Source organism: Trichechus manatus, unplaced genomic scaffold, assembly GCF_000243295.1.
Source record: "Trichechus manatus latirostris isolate Lorelei unplaced genomic scaffold, TriManLat1.0 scaffold00106, whole genome shotgun sequence".
Classification (NCBI taxonomy): domain Eukaryota; kingdom Metazoa; phylum Chordata; class Mammalia; order Sirenia; family Trichechidae; genus Trichechus; species Trichechus manatus.
The window spans coordinates 8,129,501-8,147,788 of record NW_004444042.1 but is presented as its reverse complement, the minus strand read 5'-3'; the positions used below and the strand labels follow the sequence as shown (position 1 = coordinate 8,147,788).

General features: G+C 43.6%; 1 protein-coding gene across 4 annotated transcripts in view; it reads right to left on the bottom strand.

Moving 5' to 3' along the window:
- The window catches only part of MICU1 (mitochondrial calcium uptake 1), a 302,123-nt gene that overhangs the window by 3,258 nt on the left and 280,577 nt on the right, over positions 1 to 18,288 (bottom strand). For all 4 annotated transcript variants that reach the window (XM_004383247.3, XM_023737695.1, XM_023737697.1 and 1 more), the window contains one exon: positions 2,740 to 2,829. In XM_004383247.3, the coding sequence (XP_004383304.1) occupies positions 2,740 to 2,829 (90 nt within the window). The remainder of the gene's footprint in view (positions 1 to 2,739; positions 2,830 to 18,288) is intronic.

The following is an 18,288-nucleotide window of genomic DNA, read 5'->3' as shown; positions in this document are numbered from 1 at the left end:
GTACCTGAAAACCTAACCTGGCCCATGTTTTCTGGCTGAGGAGCCTCAGAGATAGGATGCCTCACAGCATGATTTAAAAAAAAAAAAAACCGAACCCACCTGGGCTTATTTCTATAAAGTACAAAAACAGGTAATCTAGTTAGAAGTCAGGAAAGGGGCTTCCCTGGGGGAGGGACGCAACTGGCATGCGGGGCCAGGGGACTCCGTGGTCCTGGTAATGTGATGGTTCCGGAAGATGCTGACTACACAGGCACATTTGGTTTTTAAAAATTCATCAAGCTGAACCTCGGGGCAGTGAGTTTATGTTGATGAGGGAGGTACAACCCAGAAAAGGAGGGTGGGAATGGATGCACAACTCTAAGAATGTAATCAATGTCACTATATTGTACATGTAGAAACTGTTGGAAGAAAAAAAAGTCCTCAACTACAGATTGGTTATGCTCCCAAAAAGAATAAGCTTTTAAGTCCAAAAAATGGTTGGGCTTGGAATAAATAAATAATACCCATTACTTGCAAAAAATTCATCAAGCTGTGCACTTAACGATATTTGCTCTTTTCTGTACATATATTATATTTTGAGAGAAAAAGTTAAAAACTGGCCTGCCTTAGTTGAAAAATAATCAATAAAATCAATTATCAAGAATGTAATTAAGCGAACAGAAAGGTCTGAACAGGATTCTTTCTTATACTTTGTATGAAAAGAAGCTTGAAAATGGAAAAAACCTGAGATCATTTCACTCAAACTCCTATGGGTCTGGCTTCCTGCTTCCCTAAGGCCAGAGCTGACCACTCTGGATTATGTTAACCATTAACCAGGAATGTGACTGTGTGTCATTTGTGTGCATGTGTGATCTGTGAGTGCAACACTACAATTCTGTGATTAACAAGTCTGTTTGAAAATTGGAATTCTCAGTCCTCAGGCATTTTGACCTAAGATCATGGACTTGTAGAAACAACAGTGGCTTTATAGTTATATATACTTCCTTTTTTTCTAGATCAATAAGCCCTAGACATGGTAAGAAACCCTGGTGGTGTAGTGGTTAAGTGCTATGGCTGCTAACCAAAAGGCGCTCCTTGGAAACTCCATGGGGCAGTTCTACTATAGGGTCGCTATGAGTTGGAATCGACTCAATGGCAACGGGTTTGGTTTGGTTTAGAAATGGTAAGTGATTTTCCTAGGGTGTTTCAAGTGGTTATTGACACAGCCTCCTTCTAAGTGGCTGGAAAATCAAACATCAATATCCTTTCCCAGGACTTCCTAGGAGAAGTGGGAACTGGAGAGGCTGGTTGCCTTTGTTCCCATATTCACTTCACAGACCACCTCTAGGATGGTGCCTCAATGTAGGCACAGCTTCGAAAATTATAAAAATAAAAAAAATTTTTTTTTTGAGGAGGAAATTCAATCCACCTAGAAGTTATTAGAGTAAAAAGAAAATCTCGGGAAAGTTCGTATCTCTACAGCAGTGCCATCCCAAAGAACTCTGTGTGGTGGTGGAAATGTTTTATGTCTATGTTGTTCAATACAGTAGCCACTGCCACATGTGACTACTGAACACTTAAAACGTGGCTAGCTAGACTAAGACACTGAGTTAATTTTATTAAATTTTAATTACTTTAAATATAGATAGCCACATGTGACTAATGTTATCTAACTGGACAGGGCAGCTCTAGAGAATAACTCACCTAACTTGAGGATGAGGTCATTTCCTTGTCCTAGCCCTGGGGCTTCTACTGAGTCAGACCTTGGTTTGTGGGTGCTGGATGAAATAACTTAAGCGTTAATGAACACCTTCATTAAGGTGCAAAGTACTCCTCCAGGTTCTACGGGAAGTCCAGTGGTGAACAAGACTTGTAACTACCCTTAAAATCTCACAATTTAGTAGGAAAGTTACGTATCCAGAGACAGAGTGTAATATGTACTAACACAGAAAAATTTAAAGCAAGCTAAGGAATGAAAAGGCCAGAGTGATTCATTATGTTGTGATCAAAAAGGAATGTTTTGCAAAGGCTGGAGCTTTTGAGCCAGTTCTTAAATTCCATTAGCCTTGCTTCCTGGAGGACAGAACTACAAATCCTGGCTGAGAGGCAAGCAATGCAGTAATATAGTATAGAGGGAGGCAGCGCAGCTTTGGTTCAAATCCTGACCTTTGCGATCCTGGGAAAATTACTTAACCTCTCTGAATCTCAGCTTCCTCATCTGAAAAATGCAGTTAACAATAATAACACCTCCCGTCAGAGGATTAAATAAGCAGCTTGGCCCAGTGCCTGGCTCACAGTAAGCACTGAAAAAAAGGGACCCTCTATTAGTCTGAGTAGTACTGTATCAGTCAACACAGCTGAGAAATAATTATGCCAGAGCAAAACAAGGAGGTCTTAAATGGGCTAAACTACTAAGCAGGCCTCAGACACAAAAGCGTTGTGCGGAACTGGAATGCTGAGCAGATGGACTCTGAATGAAATGTGCCCCGGAAGGTGGAGAGGTCGGCACCAACTTCTGCCTAGACACACTCAGATATCTGAGCGCATCTAGTCTACTAAGCAACAAGCTTGGTCTAATATTTCTGTTTCCATTGTTAAGATTCTATGGCCATAGATTATTTTCGGCCTACAGGCAAACTGGAATAACAAGAAGAAATGGAAAACACAAACCAGGCCCAGGGTTGTATTTCTCAATGTCATGATGCTGAGAGCTGAGACATTGCTCGGTTTTCCCTGCTGACTCCAGAGGGCCTCACTCACCATCACAGTCAAAAAGTGCGAACACCACATCACACACATGGTCCGAGAGTTCCACCTTAGCTACTGTCTTGGCCACCTGCTGCATGGTCACTGAAAGAAGGGAGAAACATGCTGAGTTAGCACAGCACAGGGACTTTCACCTTGCTTTCTCTGGACGGGGGGAGAAACTGTTCAATTATAATCAAAGTTTTCAACTGTATTTAAGTCATATTTAAGAATATGAGAATTTAGTTTCTATCCATAACCCCTTTTCCTTTTCACCTCAGGCTCCACTCTCATGCTGCTACCCTTCAGGAGGTATAATATAGTAAACTCAGAATGCCTGACATTACTATGGTCTTCTTGGCATTTCCCGCTCACTGGAAAGAACATGATAAAGCGTCAAGGAAAAAAAAAGTCAGCAAGAGGAAAGGGAGATGGGACTAGGAGGCCTGTTGGTAGTGTAAGTACACTAAGGCTTCACCCTTCAGTTACTGATTGACAGCTAAGCACTTCTGGCTGCCAACTTCCTCATGACCCAGGTGTAAGTTACAGGGCTGCCAACAGTCCTCAGAGGGATAAGTCATAAGAGATGTTAATACACCCACTCCCTTACTGGTTCCAAAGACCAGTTCATTATGTGAAAATTGGCATTATGTGAAAATGGAGGATGACTACATCAGTTCATAAATATCAAACTGCATCATTACATAACTGCCAAACCACTAGGAATCATGGCCTAGCCAAGTTGACACATAACTTTAACTATCACAGCCAGTGTACCCTCGACTCCTCCAGCCAGGTAATTAAAGTTGCAAGTGCCATCCAAGAGGTATATCCTGACAACCATTGCAGTTTTAAAAGGCTGTCTGGAGCCGTTGTCCCTTCCGCCGGCGCATTCCCAAGGACTCCACCTTCCTTTTATTCTCTCGCCCACTGCCTCCTGCCCTAACTGCCCCCTCCCCACCAATTTCTGGGCCAGGGTGGTGGGCACGCATGCTGGCACCGACTCCTTAGCCTGCGATTCTGCCAGAGACTCTGAGAGGTCTGTACTGGGGTGGAGCTGTAAACACCCCCATTAGTACCCTGAGCCCAGGGAGGACATCAGAAAACCATGGAGACCCCTAGCTGCACAGCCCCAGATGCTACCCTGAGGTTTAAAATGCGGGTTCCGTACCCCAGCCGTAACTCGTCCTCGCAGGCACCCACTTAAGATGCACCTCAGTTCCACCAACCCTCACTACACTTCCGAGGGTCCCCACCTGACAGGAGCCCTCGCTGTGGGCACCTCCTTTTCCAAAGTTCACTCCAAGGAAGGGCTCTTCCCTCAACTCTACAGAACCAGCTGACACTGGGTAGTGCCCAGCCACATTCGTGGGATGCCCTCTGCCCTCTTTGTCAGCCCCAACTCCCCACTCCTGCAGACCCCTGACCAGGACCCGGGCCAAAGCAGCTGCGGCTGGAACAGCCACGACTGCGGGCTATGGAGGAGCTCGAATCTCCCAGGCCAACTCTTGGGAGCAGGCTATAGGCACCGTGGCCAACAGAGAGTGAGAGCCGTCTGTTACTGGGCAAAATTCTGTCTCTTGGCAACTCGGAGGTGGGGAATTGGCAAACTTGAGCTGTCAGATACAGACAGCAATTTTAGCCAGTGACTGCTCGCACCAGTGGAGATGCCTTGGCCAATGCGAAATGTGAGTGTAGGATGGCAAATGAGGCGCGATGCCAAAAAGATGAGTCAGGGAGACCAAGGAAAGTAAGATTCTACCAGAGGGGTATGCACAGCAGGATACACAGGGACACAAGGGAGCACTGTGGCATTTGTTACTGCCAGACGTACATCGTTAATGCGCAAAATGGTTGGATAGTAGATTTTTTACTATTGTTGTAAATGCGAAATGCTGGATATTGAGACAGTTGATAAGTGAGGAGTGGATGTATATTCAAACTTCTAAGGCAAGGGACTATCACCTGTCAGTCTGTCATACTGCAGTGGCTTGCTGGAGGCTATACCACTGGTATTTCAAATACCAGCAGGGTAATCTATGGTAGACAGGCTTCAGCGGAGCTTCCTAAAACAGACTAGGAAAGAAGGCCTAGTGATCTACTTCTGAAGATTAGCCGATGAAAACCCTATGGATCACAACAGAATATTGTCCAATATAGTGCTGGGAGATGAGCCCGCCTAGGCTGGAAGGCACTCAAAATACACAGCGGCTACAACAATGGACTTGAGCACACTGATGATCATGAAGATGGGGCAGGACCTGGTGATGTTTTATTCTGTTATGCATGAGGTCCCCATGGGTTGGAGCCACTCACCATAAACTAACAAGGCAAGGGAAGCACCTCCATGGATGCTCGAGCCCCTGGCTGTGCTCCATCCCCTCCTCTCTACTGGTTTTGCACCAGCCACTTTGTCTTCTTCTGACTGTGGCCCTTGGGATAAGCAGTGACCTCATCTCACTATGTTATTATGCATCATTTTTTCCCCCAGACCTCAGCGGAAAATCTGTTCTCTCTTACCATTTTTCTTTTCTCTGACATTTACTGCTGAACACCAGCAATCATGTGAGAACTGGATTCTCATGAAAGACAAGTCAGGAAGGACTAGGCAATTTCCACTGCCTTCTCTCCCATTTACCTTCAAACTTGGTCTACCTATACCCATAAATTCTGATTATTGTTTACACACATTTGTCAACCAACTAAAGCTCAGAGAAAAGACAAAGATTAGTTTCTATCTGTGAATCAACCAGCAATGAAATATTCTCTATAAACATCAGATGAAATTCACCTAGAAGCAATGTTAACTTAAAAAAACCAGTCAGTGTAACTTCTTTAGTTCATTCCTGTGACTTCATTTCTTGTTACCAGCCTTTCTTGTCATTTTTTCTACATTTGATCTTTCACTTTACCTCTGTCATCCCCCAATATTCACCACAGTGTCCCCTAAGTCAGCAGATACAAGTACCAGAGCAATGAGAAGGCGCAAGGCAGAGCCGCAGAAAAACTCTGTTCAGAGTCACTTGATCTCTTTAGATTTTTCTCATATTCAGACGAGGAGATGCCACAAGATAACTCCTGAGGTAGCTTAGTAGTGCCGGGGAGGGTTTACATCTGAGGGTGAGGGTGGAGTGAAAGTAGACAGAAACAGACTAAGGATCTTATCTTGTGTAGCAGAGAGAAAGATAATTTGTCCACAAACTGGACTATGGCTTAGTGTTCAAAGCTGCCAGCTTGAGGGGGATGAGGTTGCTCAGGAGGGCGGGAGGAGTCTGTTTCTTCTTCCTGCAGCTTTGGCTTACTGTGGATTATCATCCTTCCTCCCAGTATGTGAGTTAGGTTGAAGGAGTAGTCAACATTCCATGGAACTAAAAGACTTAAGCAGAAGGTATCCTTGTGGTAGATGTTCACACGATAAGGTTAGCTGCTAAAAGGGGAGCTGGGGGATTTATAAGACTGTGGAGTCTTGATTTAGTTCTAGGATTTAGAGCCTTAGGCTTGCAGGTCTAGATACTTGATTTTTTCAGCTGGCCCAGTGTCTTAGTTATCTAGCGCTGTTATAACAGAAATACCACAAGTGGATGGCTTTAACAAAGAGAAATTTATTTTCTCACAGTGTACGAGGCTAGAAGTCCAAACTTAAGGCGCCAGCTCCAGGGAAAGGCTTTCTGTCTGTTGGCTCTGGCAGAAGGTCCTTGCCATCAATTTTCCCCGGGTCTAGGAGCTTCTCAGTGCAGGGACGGCAGGTTCAAAGGATGTGCTCTTCTCCTGGTTCTTCATTCTTGGTGGTAGGAGGTCCCCCTGTTTCTCTGCTTGCTTCTCTCTTTTACATCTCAGAAGAGATTGACTCAAGATAAAACTTAATCTTGTAGATTGAGTCTTGCCTCATTAACATCATAGAGGTAGGATTTACAACACATAGGAAAATCACGTCAGATGACGAAATGGTGGACAACCACACAGTACTGGGAATCATGGCCTAACCAAGCTGACACACATTTTTGGAGGACACAACTTCAATCCACAACACCCAGGAAGAACTAATTCCTGATAACTGAACGAACTGCCCACAGAAGAAACAAATCAAAAGGCCAATTCACAGTGAGAACAGCAGGGCTTTGAACAGGTTAGAAGCCCTGCTGAGAATCTGCATTTCTAACAAGTTCCCAGGAAGTTATACATAAGAATCACCTGGGCATCTTGTTAAAATGTAGATTTTGATCCAGTATATCTGGGGTGGAAATGGAAATTCTCAGCAGGGAACTTGCTGGAAATGCAAATTCTCAGCAGGGGTTTGAACAAGATAAGAGAAATAAAATGGTGACAGCTGGTTATTATACTGCTCAGAAAGAAAATTTACTGAGGAAACCTAATTCACCTCAGAAGATTGCTTAGTAATCAAATCGGAAGGAACTGGATGCTCTCAAACTGTGATTGCCTACTGAATTACCCTTTTCAGCCATAGACATGTGTCCTGAGAAAGGGATCAGAACACTTATTCCTAGTGTGAATTAGATAAATACGAACGCTTTTTATTAACCACTCTTTTTTCATTGTTTCACATCAATCGCCCACTTCTAACGGCCATAACTGTTGACTAGGCTCCTTTTCTCTTTCCCAGTTCTTCCATTCTCTCAGGGTAGAATGCCTACTGCCAATTCCCCTTATTAGTCCAAGTGTTCATGAAGATAGGGGCCCTTTTCTCTACATAACCATTAACTGAATGATATCCAAGGATGTCAGGGAGAGCTTGACAATTTTTAGTGAGAAGCCCAACAAAATAATATTACAAAAACCAAACCAAACCCATTGCTGTCAAGTGAATTCTGACTCATAGCGACCCTCTAGGACAGAGTAGAACTGCCCCAAAAGATTTCCAAGGAGCAGCTGGTGGATTTGAACTGCTGACCTTTTGGTTAGCAGCCATAGCTCTTAACCACTGCACCACCAGGGCTCCAAAGCAATATTAAGTGGTTGTAAATGGGGACCTCTGGGGGCCACCAGCAGGAATGCCTCATTACAAACACCATCTCTTCACAGAATGGTTACAGAGCATGTTCTATCTCACATCAAAAGGGCTCTGATGTCATTCACACGATAGGAGGAAAAACCAGGGCTGTAATGTCACTGGAACTCAAATTACTGGGATGTTACCAGCCAGGCAACAGCCTAACTGGGGTGTTGTTTCACAGTCCACGATCCTTAGGCCCCCAGAGTGTGAATCAGAGTGGTGGAGAAAACTAACATTTAACTAGCTGGTGAGCTGTAAACTTGGGGCCAGTGAGGTGACAGCGGCTTTTAAAGCACAAGTCAACCGCTTGTCAGCCAGTCCTGAGAGCTGGCTCATTCATATTTGCTTGCAACATCTCTGAATCAGAAAGCCATAATTAAATTACAGCAAGCAGAACAATTCCCCTCCTCAGATCTCGGCTTACCCATGCAGACCAGTGGTTGGCACTGAAATTGTGGCCTCTCCTATTTGATAAGGCTAATGGATCAATGGCTGGGATTCTAGCTCCTACATGGGGCATGAAGGTGCCTTGGCCAAGGCCTAGGTCTCCAAAGCCCCTGGACTCCTTTTGTACAAACCTGGCCCAGCTGCCTGAACGACAGATGGATATGAGATTCGGTGATCTCTACTTGTTGGGACAGGGTAGAATTTGGAGGTTCCCAATCGGTCTCTGGCATGGCCCATGACTGGACAATTCAACAGTAGAAAGAAACATAGTGAGTTTGTGTGACTATAGTATCAGAAGCAATGTTATATAAAACTATTCATCCAACACGTTAGTGAACAGCAGAAAGGAGAATTCTGGAGTGATAAGAGCCCAAATGTCCACTTGGAATCAGAGAATCTTAGAACTAGAAGAGACCTCACAGGAAATTTTGGTGAGATTCAGAGAAGTAATTTACCCAGGGTTATAAAGCTAGATGGTAACAGAGCTGAATCACCTGGCTTCTGGCCCAGTGTTTTTTCCTTCTACACACTGGGTCTGTTTGATTCCTTATGTGGACAATACCAGTTCCCCGTGAACCTGTCACCCTAAACAAGGAAAGAGCACAGAGAAAGAAAAGCCAAATCAAGGAATCGTAGGTGCTAGCAGGGAGGGATGAATAAATAGCTGGGGGTTGTGAGGAGCCAGCAATGTAGCTTCACTACAGATCTGTATATAGTAGAAAGACATTTAACATTCTCTTGGAACTCATATTGACAATTTCAGGGACAACTTAAAAGGTGTATTACATAGCAACCCAATGAAATGCATATGAAACAAAGGAGACCCTGGGAGCTTTTCTCCACAGCTTCCTCTGAGGCACAGATGTAGCTAATGGCAGTTTGACCCACTTAGGAGCTGCCTGTCTCTTCCTAATGCAAAGGTGTTTGGAAAGGTGATACTCCAAGTTGGGCTGACAGTCTCTAGCTGTGTGGCCATGTGACTCTTCCTGCCTTGCTGGATTGCAGTGGAGAGAATCAAAGCTGGCTTGTGACTGCCAAGGTTAAGTGAGGGAAATGTTTCTGCTTCAGGACTAGAAGGCTGTGGTGCCATGTCTTGCTTTCCTAAGTCCATCCCAAGACGGCTGGGGGTGTGGGGGAGAGCGAATGGGAAACTACCCATGAAAAAGCATTTTGTCTTTTCCTTTGTATCTTCTTCCAAGATACCTGGGCTAATAGGACACACACTTCAACCTGATGTGGGGGCAGGACGGCCAGAGGGAAGGACAGCACTTAGGAGAACTAGCAATTTAAGGAGCCAACAGCAATGCGGTATAATTAGAATAACAACAATTCCTTGTTCTGCTTGGTGCTGTGGTCAGGTTTTCTGAACCTTAGGATATCACCACCAATGATGGCTTCAATGGGACTGGGTTTACATGCTTAACAATTTGGCACAAACAGATTTATCAATAAGATTTATTGCCACTGCTCAGTATCATATCTGGCTTCATTAGAATTCCTCATCAACATCTTGTCCACAAAGGGCAAGCATTTCTACCAGGACCATTAGGTAGCTGGTGATTTGAGCTGACAGCCAGAGAGTGATTACAGTTTAGTGGGGAGACTATATATACCACTGAGATGGAGAAAGACACAGGAGAAATACCGGTATATTAATACACACATATGGGTCACAGTGGAATAGTGGTATTTGGTAGGAGGTACATTTTAGATCTGAATTCTAAGGGATTAAAGAGACAGACTGTTCCAGATTTGTGCATGCATGGTAGTGGGTGATGTGGGGTGGGGGTGGAGGAGTCAGTTAGAATAAAGAATTGAAAGCTGGAAGGGATGCTAACGACTGATTAGAAAGCTAGAACAGAAGGTGCAGAGGGGGATGAGTGCATCAGGGTAGATTTTACAGAGGGCCAGGCAAGCCTTTGTACGAGGAAATCTTTACAGCAAAGCCAGGTCTTATTTGGGAACCAATTTATACTTGTTTTTCCCTCTCCTACCCTTTATACATTATTTTAATTTTAATAAAAAAAATTTTTTTATTAGGTAATGTCTTAGTTATCTAGTGCCGTTATAACAGACATACCACAAGTGGGTGGCTTTAACAAACAGAAATTTATTTTCTCACAGTTTGGGAGGCTAGAAGTCCCATTTGGAGTGCTGGCTCTAGGGGAAGGCTTTCTCTCTCTGTCGGCTCTGGAGGAAGGTTCTTGTCTCTTCTGAGCAATCTTCATGTGGCTTGGCATCTCTCTTTCCCCATATCTGCTTCCTAGCTTACTTGTTTAATCTCTTTTATATCTCAAAAAAGATTGATTTAAGACACACCCTCTACTAATCCTGTCTCATTAACATAAAAAAGACAAACAATTCCCAAATGGGATTATAACCACAGGCATGGAGGTTAGGATTTATGACATATTTTTCGGGGACACAATTCAATCCGTAACAGGATTCAGTCCTTATTTGCTTGCTTCAAAATTCAGATGGTACAAAAGGGTCAAAGTCTTCCTCCTAACCTTATCCCCCAGTCACCTAGCTGTCCAGAGGCAACCAATATCACTAATTTCTTCCAGAGATATTTTATGGATATCTAATCAAATACTTAATCTTTACCTCTCCCCTTTCTCCCACATAAGTGATGACATACTAAACCTACTGCTTTTATTTTCTCATTTAACAATGTATCTTAGAGGTAGGATATACCATACATACCAGTATGCACCATACCAGGACCATACCGGCCCATGCCAGTACATAAACGCTTCCTTTTTTTCTTTTAAAACATCTGCCTATTATTTTACTCCCTGACAGGATACATTATTATTTATTTATCTAAATCTCAGTTTTTCTATCCTCATTTTGAGGAGAAAATACTTTCTTTCTCCCTTTACAAAATTACTTCCTTGGTGGTCTATAGTTGTCAGCATCAACAGTAGTCTGAATCTCTGACGGTGAAAGTGAAAGCAACTGGTATATTATGGTTTGCTGAAATATATGAAAGACTAAGTTCTGTTCATCTTTAAAACTGTCTTAGTGAACCTTCAGAGGCTTCTAAGAAAAACATACCTTGAAACCCTCAAAGAATCATGCTTGTGATAAATATTAACCTCAATATTTCCCCATCATTAGTGTAATTCCTGTCACCATTTTTCATGGACTGAATTGTGCCCCCCAAAAATACGTGTCAACTTGGCTAGGTCATGATTTCCAGTATTGTGTGGCTGTCCTCTATTTTGTGATCTGATATAATTACCCTCCATTTTGTGGTGTGTTGTAAATCTTAACCTCTATATGTTAATGAGGCATGATCAGTGTGGGATGTATCTTGAGTCACAGCCTTACAAGAGGGTGTGATTCAAGTCATACCCTTGCTTGAGTCAAACCTTTTATCTTATAAGAGATACAAGGAGAGAGAAGGAGCAGAGAGTAGAGGGACGTCATTACCACCAAAAAAGAACAGCTGGAAGCAGAGTGTATCCTTTGGACCTTGACTCCCTGTGCTGAAAGCCTCCCAGACCCAGGGGAAGATTGATGCCAAGACACACCAAGACACAGATGTTCAAAGGAGACAAGGGCCTTCCCCCAGAGCTGACGGAGAGAGAAAGCCTTCCCCTTGAGCTGGCGCCCTGAACTCGGACTTCTAGCCTCTTAAACTGCGAGAGAATAAATTCTGGTTTGTTAAAGCCATCTACTTGGGGTATTTCTGTTATAGCAGCACTACATAACTAAGACATCATTCTTTTCTGATTCTTTCTACTGTGGGATGTAAGTTTGGCTGGTTTTGTCCTTACTTATCTATTCATGTGGATGTTTTGGCAGTTTCACCTTCCCTTACCCCCGCCTCTCCCTAGTGGTAATCATGAATTCCTAAAACAGCTCTCCTCTGCCTTGGGCACTTATATCATTTTACTAAATCATAATATATTTAAAATGATGTAGTTAAGCCAGAATCAATCTTTAGAATTGCTAAGTGACTTTAAATTTGGCAAAAGAAAGAAGCCTCATAAAACAAACATTTTTTTTCAGAATTTGAGCTCCCTTGCCTATATCATGAATATTTTTACTTTAAAAATTGATGACTCTGCAGCACAACTGGACTAACCCAAAAGTTAAGAAGTTTCCTGAATACAACCAAACACTTCCAGGGACAGAGTAGCAAGGACAGGAGTCTGGGGACCATGGTTTCAGAAGACATCTAGGTCAACTGGCATAAGAAAGTTCACTAAGAAAATTTTCTGTATCCCACTTTGGTGAGTGGTGTGTGGGGTCTTAAAAGCTAGCTAGTGGCCATCTAAGATGCATCAATTGATCCCAACCCACCTGGAGCAAAGAAGAATGAAGAACACCAAAGACACAAGGAAAATATTAGCCCAAGAGACAAAAGGGCCACATAAACCAGAGACACCATCAGCCTAAGACCGGAAGAACTAGATGGTGCCCAGCTACCACCAATGACTGCCCTAACAGGGAACACAACAGAGCATCCCTGATGGAGCAGGAGAAAAGTGGGGTGCAGAACTCAAATTCTAGTAAAATGATCAGACTTAATGGTTTGACTGAGACTGAAGGAACCCTGGAAGACATGGCCCCTGGACTCTCTGTTGGCCCAGAGCTGAAACCATTCCTGAGGCCAACTCTTCAGACAAAGATTAGACTGGACTATGGGACATAATGTCTTGGAAGAAGTATAACCAGAATGCTCCTTAGAAGCAAGGGTGGTAAGACTACGTCTTACATACTTGGGTAAGTTGTCAGGAGGGATCAGTCCCTGGAGAAGGACATCATGCTTAGTAAAGTAGAGGGTCAGAGAAAAAGAGGAAGACCCTCAACTAGATGGACTGACACAGTGGCTACAACAATGGGCTCAAGTATAGCAAGAACTCTGAGGATGGCACAAGACCATAGTGTTTTGTTCTGTAGTACACAGTATCGCTATGAGTAAGAACCAGCTCGACGGCACCTAACAACAATATGAGACATAAAGCGATACTCATGAGGAGTGTGCTTCTTAGCTCAAGTAGATACATGAGTCTAAATGGGCAGCTCCTGTCTGGAGGTGAGATGAGAAGGCAGAGAGGGTCAGTAGCTGGTTGAATGGACATGGGAAAATCAGGGGTGGAAAGGAGTGTGCTGTCACAGTATAGGGGAGCAACTAGGGTCACACAGCAATTGTGCATAAATTTTTGTATGAGAAACTGACTCAAATTCTAAACTTTCACTTAAAGCACAATAAAAAAAAAAATTGATGACTCTGTCTGAAATGAATAGAATCCTGGCCAACACTCCTCTACATATATAAATGTTTTCACAAAATGCAATGATGACTGAAGCACAGGGGATTGCCTCCTATAAGCTTTAAGAGGATTTATAAAATAGGAGCCTTTTTCTTTCCTAGTCTCTTCTCCACACATCCTTGCGACATTCCTACCTCCTGCCTTCATGCTGTATCTTGACTGTGGGGGGTGGGGTGAGGAGAGAGAGATGGACATGCTCTTGCTGTGAATTTCCCCCTATCTATTTCTGCCTTCACACAGAAGCACTGAGACCCCTATCTAATTCTTTAGGTCCATCTAGCTGCAGCGGGTGCCATGTATGGAAGTCAATGGGCCTGAATTTCTAGCCTCAGTTTTGTATCATACTAGCTGTGATTTGAGCAAGTAATGTTCCTTTATTGTAAATAAAGGGGTTCATAACAATAAGGAGTCTAAACAAAATGATTTCTAAGCTCCTTTTTAGCCCTAAAATTTTATGACTGCCATGTTCTTATTTTTTTATATAACATGATGGCTTAAATCAGTCAAAATGTCCATACCTTTAGAAGCTCTCAAAGAATAAATCTAAAGATGAGACTTTCTGGAACTATGGCTGGTGTGGTAGGCAGAATTCTAAGATGGCCCCCAAGATCCCTGCCTATTAGTGTACACACCCTGTATAATCCCCTCCCCTTGAGTATGGGTGGGACCTGTGACTAAGATAAGATAATCACTCCCTTGATTAGGTTACTTTATATGGAAAAAAGAGCCTTGGTGAAGAAGTACGCTGCCACATTGTAAGACAGCCTGTGGGAAATTACATGGCAAGGAACTGTGGCAGTCTGCTGAGAGTGATCCCTGGTCAACAGCCAGCAAGAAAAAGGGAACTTCAGTCCTACAGCTGAAAGGAACTGAATTCTGCCACCAACCTGAATGAACTTGGAAGAGAACCCTGAGCTCCAGATGAGAATGCAGCCCAACCAACACCTTGATTTCAGCCTTGTTGAGATTACAGCCAAGAAAACCCTATAAAGCAGTTCTTCTCTATTAGATGAGGATGCTATGAGTTGGCATCGACTCGACGGCACCCAACAACAACAACAACAAAAACAAAAACAACAAAGACCCTGAGCAAAAAACACAGCTATGCTGTGTCCAAACCTCTGACCTACAAAAACTGTGAGATAATAAATGGATATTGTTATAAACTGCTAGAAACCCTGATGGCATAGTGGTTAAGAGCTATGGCTGCTAACCAAAAGGTCAGCAGTTCGAATCCACAAGGCACTCCTTGGAAACTGTATGGGGCAGTTCTACCCTGTCCTATAGGGTTGCTATGAGTTGGAATCAACTCGATGGCAACAGGTTTGGTTTATTTGTTTTTTTTATAAGCTGCCAAGTTTGTACTAATTTGTTATGCAGCAATAAAAAGCTAATAGAGCTGGCCAGTGGGGAAGGTATTTATGGTTGGCAATGTCCTTTTGGGGTTCCTCAAATCTTACTTCATTTTAAATGCATTTTAAAGAACTGTCACTCTTCTGCAACCACTACACCAAAGGAGGAGCTCCATAAATTAGATCTTATAGAGGCATCAGCCAAGGTCTAATTAAGTTTTATATTTCCTAACAAGAAAATAAATTAAAACTGCCACCCTTCTTTTGGGAATTTAATAGCCTTGCTCTGATTTCAAATGCATCTGATCTTCATAAGTTCATTCTCATACAGATTTGGATATAACTTTAGGCTATGACATGTCCCTTAAAACATTATTACTACATTCAGCAAAAAGCTGATTTAGTTACAGTCATAGAATTTCAAATCTGGAAGAACTCTTGGCGATATTTAATAACTCCACCCTGAGGGTCAGAGAAGCTATGAGTTGCCCCATAGTGTCCAAGGAAATTAATGACGTGGGAAGGTATGATAGTCTCATCATTCTGCCCTTTACTCTAGGTGTTTATTAGAACATCTCACCATCCTTTCCAGGATCTGATCAAATGCAGAATAAATTCACTCATTTATTCAACACTAACTGAACATCTACTGTATATGAAGAATTGATCTAGGCACTGCTGAGGACACAAACATGTGGAAAAGTCTAGGAGTTTACAGTCTAATAGAAAATTCCTCCTTAAAGGCTGAGGATACTAGAGATAGTAACAGGGATTAGATATTCCTACGAACAGAGAGCTTAAATACTAAACTATACTAATGATAAATGCTTCTAATATCACCATTCGGCAGATCACGAAACTTAGGTTTTCAGAACTTAAATTATTTGTTCATGGTCACAAAGCTAATGAGTAGCAGGAGCTCAAATTCAGGCTTCAGTTTGAAACCAAAATTTATGCTTAGCACAATTTCTTGCATATAGTTAACTCTCAGTAAATGCTAGATGTTAGAATAGTACCTAAATGTGTAATAAAGAATTGCTACACCAATGAGTGAAGGTGGTGAAGAACACCCTGATCATCAGAAGCTGAGAAGCCCACAACTGGATATCCTGTATTTTCTTGCTGAGAAACTGACAATTTAGCACATACATGTCCTTTTTTTGTTCTGTGGGGAGGGTGACCGTTAAAGGGACATCAACTTTCCTTGTTTCATGACTTTATTCAAGTGACTTTCAGCTTTTGTGTATTCACTGAAAAGGAATAAGGTTTGAAAGGTGAAGAACACAGATGTGTCTACTAAGATGTTCTCATATGGGATAAGAAGCTAGAGTAGATGACAAGTCCAAGAGTCTATGTCACTGTAAGGGATGCACTACAGATGCCGGAGTGTATCTGAGATGTAGAACCTGCTCCTGAGAAGAACAGACACCTGCAGGGGGAGAATGTCATATTTCATATTAAACCAAAGGGCACTATCTCCACCAAACTTTAACAACACCCTAAGAATGGTCAACACTTACCCAAAGGGAAAAACCCACCAAAAAAACCCACTGCCGACAAGTCGATTCTGACTCACAGCGACTCCACAGGGCTTCCAAGGGGGTAAATCTTTATGGAAGTGGTCTGCCACATCTTTCTCCTGTGGAGCCGCTGGTGGTTTCAAACCACCAACTTTTCAGTTTGCGGTTGATCCAAAGGGAACCAGGAGAAAATAGCCCAAAGCCTGTCTTCCCTGAGCTACTGAGAGGTGTCATTCAAAATGGTGAACATACATGGCCTCCTGGCTTGTGATTCAGCAAAGACTTTCAAATCCCAACAGGATTTTGGGATGTACCGAGAGGCAACACATGGAAAGAGGACAGACTTTGGGTTTATACAGAGCTGAGTTCGATGAATCCTGCCTCTACCACTGCTTAGCTCAGGAACCATGAGCAAGCTGCTTCATTTTATATTTCCATACCTGTAAAATGGGGGATAGGACCACCTACCTTTCAGATTTTAAGGATTAAGATGGTAATGTACACAAAGCACTTAGCACTGGGTCTGGCAAGGAGAAGCTGCTCAAGACATGATAGTTGCTATTAGTGTTCCCGATGTGATGGCCTCATTGTCCTTGAAAGGGCAATGCTACAGGACTCTTAGGGCTCAGGAGAAGGTAGCAGCTTCTCTGTCAGAATGTAAGAAGTGTGAGGTGGGGACAAGATGGCAGAGTAGTGAGACGCTTCCGGTGGACCCTCTTACAACAAAGACCCCAAAGAACAAGTAATTCGATTATATATGGCAATCTGGAAGCCCTGAACATCAAAGGCAGAGTTGAGGAATCGGACTGAGTGGCAGGGGGACAGATAGTTCGGAAGCAGCGAGGAGTTGCCAGACCTGATCTGGTGACAGCCTGAGCCCTTCAGGCCTGAGCAGCTCGGGGGTGAGCAGTGAGGCAGGCAAGCAGCGGTGCTGGGGAGGTGTGTTATCTGCACCGGGAGAGACCCAGCACCACAGAGTCTACATGGCCACCCAGAACCAGTGAGAAGCAGCCCTCATTGGCGAAAGATAAGTACTTGTGTACGGCTTACTGTGCGGATCAAAAACACCCCTCTTAGGGAAAAACCTTTCTCTCATTTACCTCCCCGCTCCCTGCTCTGCACTGGGTCCTGGACTGGCTTCAGCAATTGCTGAGTCCCCTGGGCTGGAAGCAGGATCCGTCACATGCCTAGAGTCATTCTCCCTGCCTTGGAGAGTGAACAAATTAATAAGGCAAAAAATAAACTGCTGGCTCCCCTAAGCCAGGAACCCAGGGTAGGCACAGCTCCTTTGCCTAGGCACAGGCATAAGGGATCCCGAGACTTTGAGTGCCTTTCCCCCTGCACAGACTTGTGTGGGCCCATCTCAACAGTGTAGGCCCTCATTAACGCAGTACAACAGGGTATATATCAGAACTCTAACATCAACTGTTTCAGCTGTGAAGTGGCAGGTCCTTGACATCTGACACTGCTCTGCCCATTTAGAAGGGTCTTTACCTACCCACATCAGGGGCTTGAGGACTGGTGGCTCTACCCACACCACCTAGACACCTGTGATAGGGGCTCATGAATAAGACGTGCCCCCAGTCCTTACAGCCAACAGCATTAGGTGCTCACAGTCTGGCTGCAAAACCCACCCACCTACACGCTCTAGGGAACAGGGACACACCTTCCTGGACACTCTAGGGCGGCCGTCAGCCCCCTGCCTTGCTCAGAGTGTGTTCCCCTGCTGCAGCCAGATGCCTGTGCCTAAACCAATCACCCATGCTTGTCTAGGACTGTAAATGAGAGCCTACACCACACACTTGGTGGCTATCTACCTGGGCACCTGAACTGAATCCATACAGGAGGAGTGGGCGGACTCCTAAGCTCACATACCTAGTAACAGATCTAACCACCTGATGACAGGACATTAGAGCTTCAAAGGTGCCAATAATCAAACTAGCTCA